This window comes from Saccopteryx leptura, chromosome 7 (assembly GCF_036850995.1).
Source record: "Saccopteryx leptura isolate mSacLep1 chromosome 7, mSacLep1_pri_phased_curated, whole genome shotgun sequence".
In the NCBI taxonomy this organism is placed as follows: domain Eukaryota; kingdom Metazoa; phylum Chordata; class Mammalia; order Chiroptera; family Emballonuridae; genus Saccopteryx; species Saccopteryx leptura.
In genome coordinates, this window is record NC_089509.1 from 115,003,664 (window position 1) to 115,018,430 (window position 14,767).

The 14,767-nt window shown below is 38.9% G+C and overlaps 1 protein-coding gene across 4 annotated transcripts in view; it reads left to right on the forward strand.

Annotated features, from left to right (window-relative positions):
- GIGYF2 (GRB10 interacting GYF protein 2) overlaps positions 1-14,767 on the forward strand; it is a 136,980-nt gene that overhangs the window by 24,183 nt on the left and 98,030 nt on the right. For all 4 annotated transcript variants that reach the window (XM_066346327.1, XM_066346328.1, XM_066346330.1 and 1 more), the window contains exons 3-5: positions 4,472-4,553; positions 9,342-9,471; positions 10,647-10,742. In XM_066346327.1, coding sequence (XP_066202424.1) covers positions 4,513-4,553; positions 9,342-9,471; positions 10,647-10,742 — 267 coding nt within the window. In that variant the 5' untranslated portion in view covers positions 4,472-4,512. The remainder of the gene's footprint in view (positions 1-4,471; positions 4,554-9,341; positions 9,472-10,646; positions 10,743-14,767) is intronic.

Here is a 14,767-nt window from a genome sequence, read left to right on the forward strand (position 1 = left end):
TTGATACGTGATAAAGTTAAGCTTCATGCAGGCGTTGAGACTTCCATCCGTTAAACGTGATCGTAGGTTGGTCTTAATGTTCTTTAGATGCGAAAAAGACTGCTCACATGCATACGTAGAGTCGAACATTGTCAGTACAGCAATACTCACACGCTGCAGTGTGTGGTATGTGACGGGAAGCACGTTCCAAGTTTTGACAATCAGCTGGTCTGCGAGTTGAAGTTTCTTCATTTCTCCCCACTTGTGTTTGCTCACCAACTCTGCTTGCTCTCGTGCAAGTCTTCCCAAATCTTCATTCAGTGACTTGAACTTATTCACCCACATGTCTGAGGCCTTCAGGTCAGCAGCTTGTAGCTCAAAACCTCTGATGGAGACACCAGGGATGTAACTCAGGTTGGTGCTGTCCACTGCACACTCATGTGGATGGGTGATGAACTTAAAAAGACAAGTGTGCTCACGAAATTCTCCAAAGCGCGCTTTGAATGACTGCAGGAGATTAGATGTGGAGCCCGCTGGAGATCAAGATGTTGAGCAGGGTCACTTGCTGTGCATGCATCTTTAAACTCTCCCAGTTTTTCAAAGTGTAGTAAACGATGTTGGCTGGCGGTAAAGAGTTCCAGCTTGTTTTTAAATGCAAACACTGCTTGTTGAATGGATAAGACTGTATTTCCAATGCCTTGCATTTTCACATTGAGCTGGTTCAGATGTTCAGTCATGTCCATGAGATAGTAGAACTTAAGGAGCCACTCAGTGTTAGCTAACTCAGGATGCTTGATGTTTTTCATTTCAAGAAAAGTCCGGATTTTGCTCAAACCGCGAAATGGCTGAGCATCTTCCCTCTTGACAACCAATGCACATTGCTGTGCAGAAGCAGACCAGGATAATTATTCCCAACTTCATCCAGCAGTGTTTTAAACTAGCGATCATTTAAAGCTCGGGCAACAATAAAGTTGACCACCCGAATGACCAGCAACACCACCTCACCAAGCTGCTCGCCACACATCTGAGCACAAAGCGCCTCCTGATGTAGGATGCAGTGAAAACTTAGGATGGGTCTCTTTTCATGTTCACGAAGAAGCGCTATGAATCCTCTGTTTTTCCCCACCATGCACAGAGCACCATCAGTACACACCGAAATAAGTTTATCCATCGGTAGATTTTTTTCTTTAGTGAACTCAGTGAAAGACTTGAATAAATCCTCCCCTCTTGTTGTCTCTTTCATAGGCAAAACAGCAAGACTTTCCTCAGGTAGTGTGTCACTGACAGCATACCTTGCAATCACGCTGAACTGGGATAAATGGATTATGTCTGTTGACTCATCCAAAGCGAGAGAAAAGAATGGTGCTGCATTTATGTCCTTCACTTGTGTTGCCTCAATTTGATTTGCCATCATGATGGTACACGATTGTGAATAGTTCTTGCCGACAGAGGCATGTCTTTTATTTGTTTGATTATCTTGTGAAAAGTCGTCAAAAAGTTCATTGGCAACATCAAGCATGAACGTTTTGGCATACTCCCCATCTGTGAATGGCTTTCCATTTCTCACAATTGCTAAAGCACCAGCAAAGCTAGCCGAATTTCAGACACTTTGTTGGGTCCAAACACGGAGTTGCTGCTGACTAGCTTGCACTCTGCATAGTAGCTTTTGACATGCTTTTTTCTTGCTGTCCCCGCTGGATATTTCGATGCAAATGTAGTATGTCATGTGTCGAAGTGCCACTTTATATTTGACTGTTTCATCGATGCAATTTTATCATTGCATATTAGACACAATGTAGAATCTGCTCTCTCCACAAAGGCGAATTCCTCTGTCCATTCCTGCTGGAAAGTACAATACTCCTCATCTTTTTTTCTTTTAGCCATCTTCTTCGTCAAAAGGGTTTCTGCAATTAGCTAGCTGACTACTTGATTAAAAGGAGGGAAGTTTACTTCCTGACCTCACAACAACCCGTGTACGTTATGATTATCCAATAAAAATTTGGTGTTGTCCTGGAGGACAGCTGTGATTGGCTCCAGCCACCCGTAACCATGAACATGAGCGGTAGGAAATGAATGGATTGTAATACATGAGAATATTTTATATTTTTAACATTATTATTATTTTATTAAAGATTTGTCTGCGAGCCAGATGCAGCCATCAAAAGAGCTACATCTGGCTCGTGAACCATAGGTTCCTGACCTCTGATCTAGAGTATGGTTCAAATACTGACTTCTGTAAACATTTAGAGCTGTTTTCTTTTTTTTTTTTTTCATTTTTCTGAAGCTGGAAACAGGGAGAGACAGTCAGACAGACTCCCGCATGCGCCCGACCGGGATCCACCCGGCACGCCCACCAGGGGGCGATGCTCTGCCCACCAGGGGGCGATGCTCTGCCCATCCTGGGCGTCGCCATGTTGTGACCAGAGCCACTCTAGCGCCTGAGGCAGAGGCCACAGAGCCATCCCCAGCGCCCGGGCCATCTCTGCTCCAATGGAGCCTTGGCTGTGGGAGGGGAAGAGAGAGACAGAGAGGAAAGCGCGGCGGAGGGGTGGAGAAGCAAATGGGCGCTTCTCCTGTGTGCCCTGGCCAGGAATCGAACCCGGGTCCTCCGCACGCTAGGCCGACGCTCTACCGCTGAGCCAACCGGCCAGGGCTAGAGCTGTTTTCTAATGGGCACAAGTCTAGGGCTTTAAGTTGACAACATTTAGCTGGGTGGGGTTTAATTGGTGGTGAAGACTATGCTAATTTTAATACTTCACTGCATCCTTAGAAAGGACAATAGAAAAAAAAAAGGCCCAGTTTCCATTCTAATTTATAATTCATAGGCATCATGTAAGACAATCCTTCTAGTACATATAAGTAAGTACATTAGAACTGGGCTCATTCAAATTGGTTTAGATCAGCGGTTCTCAACCTGTGGGTCTTGACCCCGGCGGGGGTCGAACGACCAAAACATGGGTCGCCTAAAGCCATCGGAAATACATATTTTATTTAAAAAAGTATTGTATAATAAATATGTTTTTTCCGATGGCTTTAGGCGACCCCTGTGTTTTGGTCGTTCGACCCCCGCTGGGGTCGCGACCCACAAGTTGAGAACTGCTGGTTTAGATGAAGCAATCTCAGGTGGGTAATTTGGAGTTAGTGATTACAGTTCTTCAAGCATGTAAATTAGATTTCTTCAACAGTCAACTTTTATATTTCCTGCTTTAATTCATAAAAGAGAATAGGCAGAAAGAACACCATTCTGAGTAATTTAGGTCTCTTGAGTTAGTAATGAAATCATTTGGGTTATTACTCTTAGGTTCTTAAGAGTTCTAGAGAAATCTTTACATTACAGCTTCTTTTGGAAACCATGTTATGTTGTAAATGGTAGTACAGTTCCCAGGTCTAGGTATTCAGACTTCTGAGCTTTCACTCTTGGTGCAGAAGGGTGGTGTGGCACTCCTAGAGATCTGTAGGTGGACGATAACAAGGGCTGGAGCAGGGTTTCCTTGTTTTCTTTTTGTGGAGAGAATAGTATTTAAGATCTACTCTCAGCGATTTTCAGGCATATAATATAGTGTTGTTAGCTATACTCACCATGCTGTATATTACATCCCCAGAATTTGTTAATCTCATAACTGGAAGTTAAAACTCTTTGACTAATGTCTCCCCATTTCCCCCAGCTCCTAACTCCTAGTAACCACTCCTCTGCTTACTGAGTTTGGCCTTTTAGATTCCACATACAAGTAATACCATACAGTATTTATCTTTGCCTGTCTGACATATTTCATTTGAAGTTCTGAGGTTTTAAAATTGCTTTTGAAAGGCTACTTATGAAATCCATTAGTTTATTACTTTAACTTGATGGTCAAGATAATTTTTTAAAGAATCACTCGAGTGTAAAGTGCTCAGCAGAGATGGGGAGAGCTGTGGCGGAAGCTGTGAGATAGGTAAGGGTGGTCCTTACTTTAGGAATCTTTGCTGTGCCTCATGGTTGATGAGGGAGCCATTACAAGAAAGTAATATATATTAAAATGGAAATCTGAGATCCTGTATTTACTCCCATTGCTCTAAGGTGAAAGAAGAAAATGCTTTGGTTCCCAGTTCCCTGCATGGTCTGTCCTCACCTACCTCGCTAGCTTCATCTTCTGCCATACTTCTTTTCTAGATAAACATAAAAAGATGGGGAATCAGAATGTGAGGGTACATATACAGGGGAGGGGTAAAGTAGATTTACTGTTGTAATACAAATAAATAATACAGTAATTAGTAACTAATACAAGAATAAAATCTGTGTTTTCATACTCAAAACCTGTAAACCTATTTTTTACCCACCCCTGTATTCATTTCTGTTTGCCCGCTATATTGTTATAGACAGGGACTTAAAAATCTCATTCTGGTGACTGGTTGAGAGGAGCAGAAGCAAAACACATTCCTTAGCTACACCTTCTGGGCTGGCATTCCGCATTTAACCTTGACTAACTGTGTGGGGGATTTTTCTCTTTAACAGGTTTCTCCACCTATAAAAATCTTGTGAACGTACGGAAAAGAATGGCAGCGGAAACACAGACACTGAACTTTGGGCCTGAATGGTGAGTTTTCACAATTTCATCTTTGTGATAGTGGATAACTAGTACAGTAGTAAGATATTTTTAAAGGTGTTGGATAGTTTATAAATACGCATGTTTTTGAGACTTTGCTTTATGTGCCTAGTTGAAAACAATGCTAGTCTAGAATAAATTATATTTGGTTAATGACTGTATTGCGTACTTTATTTTAAAAAGTTTCTTAGTCTGGTTGCGTTACCATAGTGGAATTAAAACTTCTCACAGTCCCAGCATCCTAACAGATTATAGGGGGTCCTCGAGTCATGGCAGTCTCCACATGACATTTCGGGTTTACGACGCTCACTCCTATAAAAACTTACAAAAATTGCCTGACCTGTGGTGTGGTGCAGTGGATGAAGCATAGACCTAGAATGCTGAGGTCGCCAGTTCCACTTTCTGGGCTTGCCTGGTCAAGGCACATATGGGAGTTGATGCTTCCTGCTCCTCCTCTCTTTTCTCTTTTTGTCTCTCTCCCCCCCCTAAAAAAATGAATAAATAAAATCTGAAAAACAAAACAAAAAAAATTGAGATGTGATTGTTTCGGCTTATGTCGTTAGCGTCGCACTTTTTTTTACACTCATGTTTTATAATTTTTTCTGTTATTACAGTACAGTATACAATAGAGTATATTTATATCCTTTTTCTCTGGCTTAGTTGTGCTTTTATGTTCTAGATTCTGATTTTACAACTGTGTTAGGATAGGTAAGTGACTTGGGCTAGGTTGTGTTTCGACTTACACCAAAATTTGGATTATATCATTGTCGTAGGAAAGGAACTGTGTCATAACCGGAGGACCCCCCTATATTTACTTTTTGTTCGAGCCCTTGTCTAGGTGCCTATACAATTTTATATAGTTGAAACATTTATATTTATGTATGTTTCCTTCTGTAATGTTGTTTTGTGGGTGCTGTTTATAGACTTACTTGAAAAGTAGTTTTTATTAAATTATTATTTAATTTAATTTTATCAATGGACTAGGTAGGTGGTCCAGAAGTATACTGGCTGTTCACAGTACCCCATCTAGGATTGGGCATTTACCATAATAATAACTGACTTTTGAATCTCTTACAAATGTTTTTGGACCCTTAATATGGAATTCTCATGGAATTTTGAGATCCATCACATTATAGTGTTACTTTTAACCCCTCTCTCCCTCCCCAAAGTTGGTGATTGAAGATCCTCTCCTTAGTGGTGTGAATAATAATATAGTTTTTTTCCATTCAGACCTTGAACCAGAAGCAGTATATAAAGTAGATATATTGCAACAGTTTCTTAAACATTCTTGGTTGTTCAAGTGGTGGTGGTTTGATTAATGATGTAGACTCCTGTAGTTACTCTCCTATCTGACGATTCTTATTAACTTACCTTTTTATATGCATTTCTTTTTACATGTAATTCTTAAGTCTTTTTGGGCTCTTATAGCTTGGCATTTGGAGACTGGGGAGAAATCACTATTTGAAGTTCTAAGAACTGATACATCTTCTATACTTTGAGAGTTTATTTTGGAAATGTTGATAACAAGTAATGCTGCACCTGTTTTAGTTTTTGGTAATATTTTAAAAATAATTTTTATTACCGAGTCAATACAGGTTTTCCCCACTATCCAAAAGTGGTGTGTTCCTTGAAACCTTTCATAAGCCTGAAATGGTGTAAAGCGAAAAGCAGTTACCTTAGGGACACATCTTGCTAACGCACAGAATAAATGGAGGTGAAACATAGATGCTCAAAGACCAGTCAAAGCCACGATGACTGATGCTCAGATAACTGAATGTAGTTCCTGGGAAAGGAGCTTGGGGGCCGCTGTCGCTGCTCAGTATTAACTGCTCATTGCAAAACAAATGCTGAATGCTATTTTGCTTTTTGCCTTTTTTTCGTAAAAACAAAAATTCTCTTTGGATTTCTTTGGTTAGCAAAAACAGGTACTAATGTAGATCTTTTCTGAAAGCAAAGTGGTTTAAAGCAACTTTTAAAAAGCGGGCTATCTGTATGTTTCTAGAAAAATTAGAAATTACAAGTAAGCCAGAAACAATATAATCACTGTAATTTCACTATCTGTAATAACCTCTGTTTAATAGGTTGGTGCATCTTTTCTTCAAAGCTTTTCTCAAAAAACCTTGAAAGTCAGATATTTTAAATAATATCAAAGGAGGGTTAGATGGATGGTAGAAGGAGCAGGATTGGCCAGAGAGTGTTGGTTGGGGGCTTGGTGGTTGGTACATGGGAGTTCCTTATGTCCTCCATACTTTTGTATATGTTCAAAATAGTCCATACACAAAATGTTTTTTAAAAAAGTGGAAAGAGATGAAAACATTGGGGAAAAAAATAGTCTCACTTTACTAATACATATTCCTTTTTGGCAGTATTACTTTTATACATGCAAACACATTTTTATACTTCCTATGCCTATACTGTTTTTTTCTGCCACTTTTGACCAATAGGTATTTATTATGCTTGACCTTCATATTTTTAAGTATGTAATTAATTAGTAGATTGGTTTCCTCTTTTTTACTTTTATGAATAAAGCTTAGTAATTTGGGGGTTGTTTTTTAATGGTTTTGTTTAATTTTTCTTTAGGCTATACTGTTGGGTTGAAGGCCTGTTTACGCTTGGCATCTATTTCTTTATAGTCCTTTGCAGGACTTCGGGCAGCCCCAGGCCTCAGCTTCTCCTGATGGTTTCCCCACTTGCTCTTCGACACAGTGCTGTAGTAGGAGCTTATCTTTACCATTCTCCTAAGGTTCCCTCCCTCCTTTTTATTTTTATAAAAACATCTCAAAATTAAACAGATACTCTTACTTCCCCTAGTTCCATTCCTCCGAGGCAACTGCTATCATCACCTTGGAGCACATTGTTTTTTCTTAGCAGTGAATATGGCTCATATTTTTTCTCCTTGTACTTCTCTCTTCACTGAGTTTTCAGATTCTCTATAGTGATCATTACTTGCTTTCATTTAAAATGAACTATGAAATATTACAAGTATATAAAAGTATAAAGTGTAACAAATCTCCATGTACTCAGCACCACATTGAAAAATTAAAACATTGCATGTATAATTAAAGCACCCGTTATCCCCTCTATCCCTTTGATGTTAGAAACTTATCCCAAATTTTATATTTGTCAATTCATTTTGTTTCTTAACTTTTACTACGTTTTGTAGGTGTTCTTAAATAGCATAAACCTATTTGCAAGTTTATATGAATTATATAACAGTATCTTTTTCTTTTTGAGAGAAGGGGAGATAGTGAGATAGACTGTCACATGTGCCACATGTGCTCCAACCGGGGTCCAGTGTCTGGGGCAGATGCTTGAATCAGCCATGCTATTTTATTTTAGGGCCTGAGGCTGACATTCTTGGACCAACTGAGCTATCCTCAGTGCCTGGGGCGACGGTGGATCCCATCGAGTAACTGGCTGTGGGAGGGGAAGAGGAAGAGCAGGGAGAGAGGGAGGGGAAGAGAAGCAGACGGTTGCTTCTCTTGTGTGCCCTGACTGGGAATCAAACCCAGGACATCCATACACTGGGCCAATGTTCTATCCACTGAGCAAACCAGCCAGGGCTTTAACAGTATCTTTATAAGCTTTTGTATTTTGCTTTTTCTTTTGTGTAGCATACTTTGTTGCATAGTTTATTAAATATTAGCATGCCATTCTTTTAAAGTGGCTGTTCTAATTTATAATCCCACAACTACTACCTGAGAATTATTTTACATCCCTAACAACTGGTATTATCAATAATCTAATGCAGGAGTCGGGAACCCTTTTGGCTGAGAGAGCCATGAATACCACATATTTTAAAATGTAATTCCGTGAGAGCCATATGACAACCTGTGTACTACATTACACATTATCCATTAAAAATTTGGTGTTGTCCCGGCGGACAGCTGTGATTGGCTCCAGCCACCCCCAACCATGAACATGAGTGGTAGGAAATGAATGGATTGTAATACATGAGAATGTTTTATATTTTTAACATTATTTTTTAAATTAAAGATGTGTGTGCGAGCCAGATGCAGCCATCAAAAGAGCTACATCTGGCTCGTGAGCCATAGGTTCCTGACTCCTGATCTAATGGGTATAGAATGCTATCTCTATTTTTTTTTTATTCAGTGAGAGGAGGGGAGGCAGAGACAGACTCCTGCATGTGTCTAGGACCAGGATCCACCAGGCAAGCCCACTAGGGGGTGGTGCTCTGCCCATCTGGGGCGTAGCTCCTTTGCTCAGCATCTGAGCTCTTCTTAGTGCCTGAGGCAGAGGCCATGGAGCCATCCTCAGCACCTGGGACCAACTAGCTCCAATCAAGCTATGACTGCAGGAGGGGAAGAGAAAGAGAAAGAGAGAAACAAAGAAAGAAAGAAGCGAGGGGTGGAGAAGCAGATGGGTGCTTCTCCTGTGTGCCCTGACCAGAAAGTGAACCAGGGACTTCTGTACGTGGGGCTGCTGCTGTAACACTGAGCAACCGGCCAGGGCCTCCATTTTGTTTTAATCTTCTAACTATATGATTTGGAGAAAAGTGTCCCCTTCGCACCTCCCAAGCTACTCAGGGACATGCCACAATACTGTTTAGGTTAAGGAATTGCTACATGGTTATTTCTCAGTAAACTGTTCTCTGAGTGTGCTATGGCAGCAGGTTTTAATAAAGCTAAAATCTTGGCTATCTTGGGATTTGTTTTTGTCCTTTTAAAGAACATTTTTTAGTGTATTACATAAATACAAAAAATTTGTAGTGCCAGAATGTTTGATACTTCATTATCATATGTGTCTATCCTTTTCTAGGCTCCGAGCTCTGTCCAGTGGTGGGAGTATTACCTCCCCTCCTCTTTCTCCAGCGTTGCCGAAGTATAAATTAGCAGACTATCGTTATGGCAGAGAAGAAATGTTAGCACTTTTTCTTAAAGACAACAAGGTAAGAAAGTAGAAAAGAGTTCAGAATTATTCTGAATGAATTATGTATTGATATATGAAATACCCATGATTTTCCTACCTTTTTTTTGGTGTGCTTTTAAACCTGCAGTAGTTAACAGAGGCTCTTCTAAGTGTAATGTGAAAAAAAAACAAAAGAAGCTCTGCTTTTTTTTTTTTTTAAGAGAAGGCCTAAAATTTCATTTTAGGAGTAGAAAGCAGGGAAGCAGGAAGAGTAGTCAGCACTTACAGCTCTGCCGAGCAATTTCCTCTCAACCTCCCTTTCCTCTGCTTCACTCCACTGTGATGGCTGAGGAAGGCAGGGTTTCTCCTTTCTTTTTATTGCACCTCTTACTCTTTTCAGTTAGAAGGGAGAAGGGAGAAGAGGAATTGTTTCTCTCTTTAATTGAATTTATTGGGGTGACACGTTACCAAAATTGTACAGGTTTCAGGCGCATAATTCTTCTACACATCTTCTGTACGCGGTATTGTGTACTCACCCTTCCCTGCGAGACAGGTCTCCTGGCGCCCACCACCTCTCTAGCAGTCATCACACCATGGTCTGTGTCCATGAGTTTTTCCTTTCGTATTTTTTTGTCCTGTCCCTCAGTGTTTCTCCTGTTCTTTCCTTTTTTGAGCTCAATATAAAATTTTTAGTGGAGAGAAAAATCTTAAAATGTGACACCACATTTGTGTCATTTATAAATGATGAAAACTCAAATAGTATACTTTTTATAATTTGACTATTGAGAAATAGTGTTTTCTACTTTTAAAATATACCTTGTTTTAAATTTTATTAATGGATTGAATCTCAGATTTTAATGATGGTTGCTAAGGGCAGATAGAATTGCTTGTGAAACTCTTCCTACTACTTTGTGCTTTAAGTTGAATGTGGAGATTTTTACTCCTTCACTGCGCTTTGGCATACCAGAGTTAGTGCTGTATCAGATCTGAAAATGGTAGTCTTGAATTCTCCAGAGGACTGGGAGGATGTCTATTAAATGTTTTAATATTTGATTCCTGAGAATGTGTAAGGACCACCAGATTTCATTGTGGCTGAATACATTATTTATTCATGTCTATAAAAATTAGGAATACATAAACAGGTTTTTTCTCTTGTTTTGTCTTCTTTAATTGGAGGGATAGCATTAATCTCATGGTCATGTGTTTTTCAAACAGATACCTTCAGACCTTATGGATAAAGAATTTCTGCCTATCCTACAGGAGGAGCCCCTGCCACCGTTGGCTCTGGTACCTTTTACAGAAGATGAACAGGTTTGTGCCTAGCTTTGAGCCTCAGGTCAAGTCCTTGTTCCTTCCCAGTGCCGATGGAAATATGTAGGAGGTTACTACTTGGGCCCTGGGAAGTATACTTTGTTCCCACAGGTCGGCTTCCTTCTCACTGTTTTCTTGGTATGTGGATGCTTGTCTTAATGACTACATTCTGTTTGGATCTGAAACTGGTGAGTATTATGTAGAGATTAGGAAATGTGTTTTGATTAAGGACATGGGAACCATGCTTTAGAACTTACTTGAGTGGAGAAAAAAAGTTATTTTTTGGGCAGATGGTCTTCAGAAAAATACAGTTTTTCAGAAGTAATTGGTAACCTGAATTTTCACCAATACCTTCTACCATTAAAGGAAGATATAGATCTTCAGCTTGAAATGTGCTTAATTAAACATACTCTTCTGTCACCAATTTTTAAAATATTGTGAGAAAATTAGACTTTTGGTCTGGAAAGTAACAGATTTTGTGTTATCTTGTTATAGTATACTATGTTCAAAGAAAATAGAGTTTCTTATTTCAGGGAACTTTTGGTGATTGTAGTAAAATGGAGACATAAGAGTTTTGTTAGAATGCTGGAATGCCACTTTAATGAAGAATCATTACTTAAATAAAAAAACAAGAAGCTTTATTGAGACAGTTCATGTGCCATAAAATTTGCCCTTTAAAGTCTATTATTCAGTGGTTTTTTAGTATAGTCACAGAGTTGTATAATCATCACCACTAATTCCAGAACATTGTCATAATTACTTTTGTGACAATCCTGGATGTTTCTTCTATACTTTTGCCTTATTTTGCATGAGGAAGTCACTCTGTTAAGAAAGAAAAACCTATTAGAAGAACTCTATTCCAATTGTGTTAAATTCTAAGAAAGATATGATATTGATCTTTGGTGATTTTTCAGCATCATATTTTCATAAGCAATTTTTTGTTTTGTTTATGGTTTCTTCTCAGGCTAGTTCCGTATTTATTCAAGGAACTCAGTATTATCTAGGTTCATTTGCAGATATTTTGATTGACCAAATTATACTTATTACTGTAGAGTACAAAGTAGAGAAAGAGTTTTGTCTTGAGTGACTGCTGAGAAGTTCGTTTTAAAAAATATTGACATTTGGCTATACAGGGTGGGGCAAAAGTAGCTTTACAGTTGTTTATATGGAAAAAAATACAATAATTATTAAATAATACTAGAGTAAACTGTTTCATGTCCTCACAACTATAAACCTGCTTTTGCCCACCCTGTATTTTGGTTTATGTTTTTCTTAAAAATACTTATATTATTATTTCCAATAGATAAGTTTAGAGCATATTGTTACAAACAACAATATAATTTAAATATATCAAATCTTAAAAATATGACATATTTGTGTCTTTTTGTTTCAAGAAATAAGATTTCCCATGTAGTTGAGATTGCTTGGGGCCATGGTTGGCAAACTTATTAGTCAACAGAGCCAAATATCAACAGTACAATGATTGAAATTTCTTTTGAGAGCCAATTTTTTTAAAATTTAAACTATATAGGGAGGTACATTCCTTATCAAGGGAGCACCCGCACGTGGTATTTTGTGAAAGAGCCACACTCAAGGGGCCAAAGAGCCGCACGTGGCTCGCGAGCTGCAGTTTGCTGACCAGGGGCCTGGGGTGTACCCCCCTACCTTCCCAGAGATTACTATAAATTGGATTACTTTTCATACTCATATTTTAATATTTTCATCACATATTTGTGTATCCATATGCCATAAAAGTTTTATTTTGTAGGGTTATAAATTTCATATTGAAGATAGCATACTGTAGTTTTTATTCAACTTTTTTTCTTCCAGTAATTTTTAGATTTATCTGTTAATAACACATAGCTTTAGTTCATTTGTCTCTGCTGTATAGTATTTCATATGAGAAAATTCAGTTTTTAAATCTCCTCTGGCTAAATATGTAGGTTGTTTGAATTTTTGCTATTACAAATTGTGTTGCCATAAACATACTTACAATGTATTCTAAAAATGAAATCTCTGGGTTTTGGTTCTCTGTGTTTATTAAGACCTTACTGGGTATTGCCACATTACATTCTATACTGGTGTAAGTCAGTTTGCTCTCTCACCATCAGTGTAGGAAAGGAGAGGTCTTATTTTTATGCAACCCTCTGAATCTTGGTTTTTAAGTTTTGGCCAAAATGATGGCTGTGGTAGTTGTTTCTAATTTGCATTTCACTAGTTACTAGTGAGGTTGAGCATTTTTCATATGCTTATGGTCCATTATGGTTTTTATTTGTCTGTGTCCTTTGCCCATTGTTCTATTGGATTGTTTTTCTTATTGATTATGTTTTTACATATTATTAAAACCAGTAAAGTAGTAGTTTTCATTGTAGAAAACACAGAAAGGTATAAAAAAGAAAATCTCACCCATAAACTTACTATGTAGATAGTACTTGTTAAAATTTAGTATATTTTATTGCAATCTATTTTCTTTGTATATCTTTCATTGTCATAGTATACCAATACAGTCAGAGTCCAACAGCCTATTTAAAGGATTATACACCATGACCAAGTAGGATTTATCCCTCAAATGCAACACTGTTGCAGCATAAGAATGTCAATATAAAATATCACATTAATAGAAGGAAGGAAATAAACCCACTTGTTCATCTCATTTGACACAGAAAAAGCATTTGACAAAATTTAATACCCTTTCATGATAGTACACTCTGTGATCTAGGAATAGAAGGAAACTTTATGATTAAGGGCATTTATGAAAAACCCATGACTGGTGGTGGTGCAGTGGATAGAGCGTTGACCTGGGATGCTAAGGTCCCAGGTTCAAAACCCTGAAGTTGCTGACTTGAGCACAAGCTCACCGCTTGAGCATGGGATCATCAAAATGATACTATGGTCATTGGCTTAAGCCCAAGTCACTGGGTTAAGCAAGGGGTCACTGGCTCAGCTGGCACCCCCCCCCCTTCAAGGCATGTATGAGAAGCAATCAGTGAACAACTAAAGTGTCACAACTACGAGTTGATGCTTCTCATCTCTCTCTCTTCCTGTCTCTCTTTCTCACTTGCTCAAAAAACAAACAAAAATAAACAAGAAGGAAGACCAACAAAGAAAACCCCGAAGCTAATATCATACAGTCATATATGACTTAATGCTCAGGACATGTTCTGAGAAATATGTACATTGTTAGGTGGTTTTGTCATTGTGGGAACATAAAGTGCACTTATACAACCTAGGTGGTAAAGCCTGCTACATACATAGGTTGCATCTTATAGCCCATTGCTCCTAGGTTATACAAGCCTATACAGCACATTACTATACTGAATATTGCAGACTGTTGTAAGACAATGGTACTTGTGTATCTAACATAGAGAAATTGAGTAAAAATACATAAACCAGTAAGTCATTTATTATTACCAGGTATTATGTACTGTACATCAGTGTTTTTTAACTGTTGGTCTACAGAAGAGTTAACCAACCTGATGCTGTATGAAAATTATAGAGTCTATAGTCATTGGGTCTGTAGTCTTTTTTTTTTTTTTTTTTTGTATTTTTCTGAAGTGAGAAGGGGGGAGGCAGAGAGAGACAGACTCCTGCATGCGCCCAACTGGAATCCACCCAGCATGCCCACTAGGGGACAATGCTCCACCCATCTGGGGCATTGCTCCATTGTAACTGGAGCCATTCTAGCACCTGAGGTGGAGGCCATGGAGCCATCCTCAGTGCCCGGGCCATCTTTGCTCCAATGGAGCCTTGGCTGCAGGAGGGGAAGAGAGAGAGAGAAAAAAAAGGGGAAAGGGTGGAGAAGCAGATGGGCACCTCTCCTATGTGCCCTGGCCAGGAATCAAACCCAGGACTTCCACATGCCAGGCTGTTGCTCTACCACTGAGCCACCCGACCAGGGCCAGGTCTGTAGTCTTTTTTTTTATTTTTTAAGTTGATTTTTTATTTTATTTTATTTATTCATTTTTAGAGAGGAGAGAGAGAGACAGAGAGGGAGAGAGGAGAGAGAGAGACAGAGAGAGAGAAGG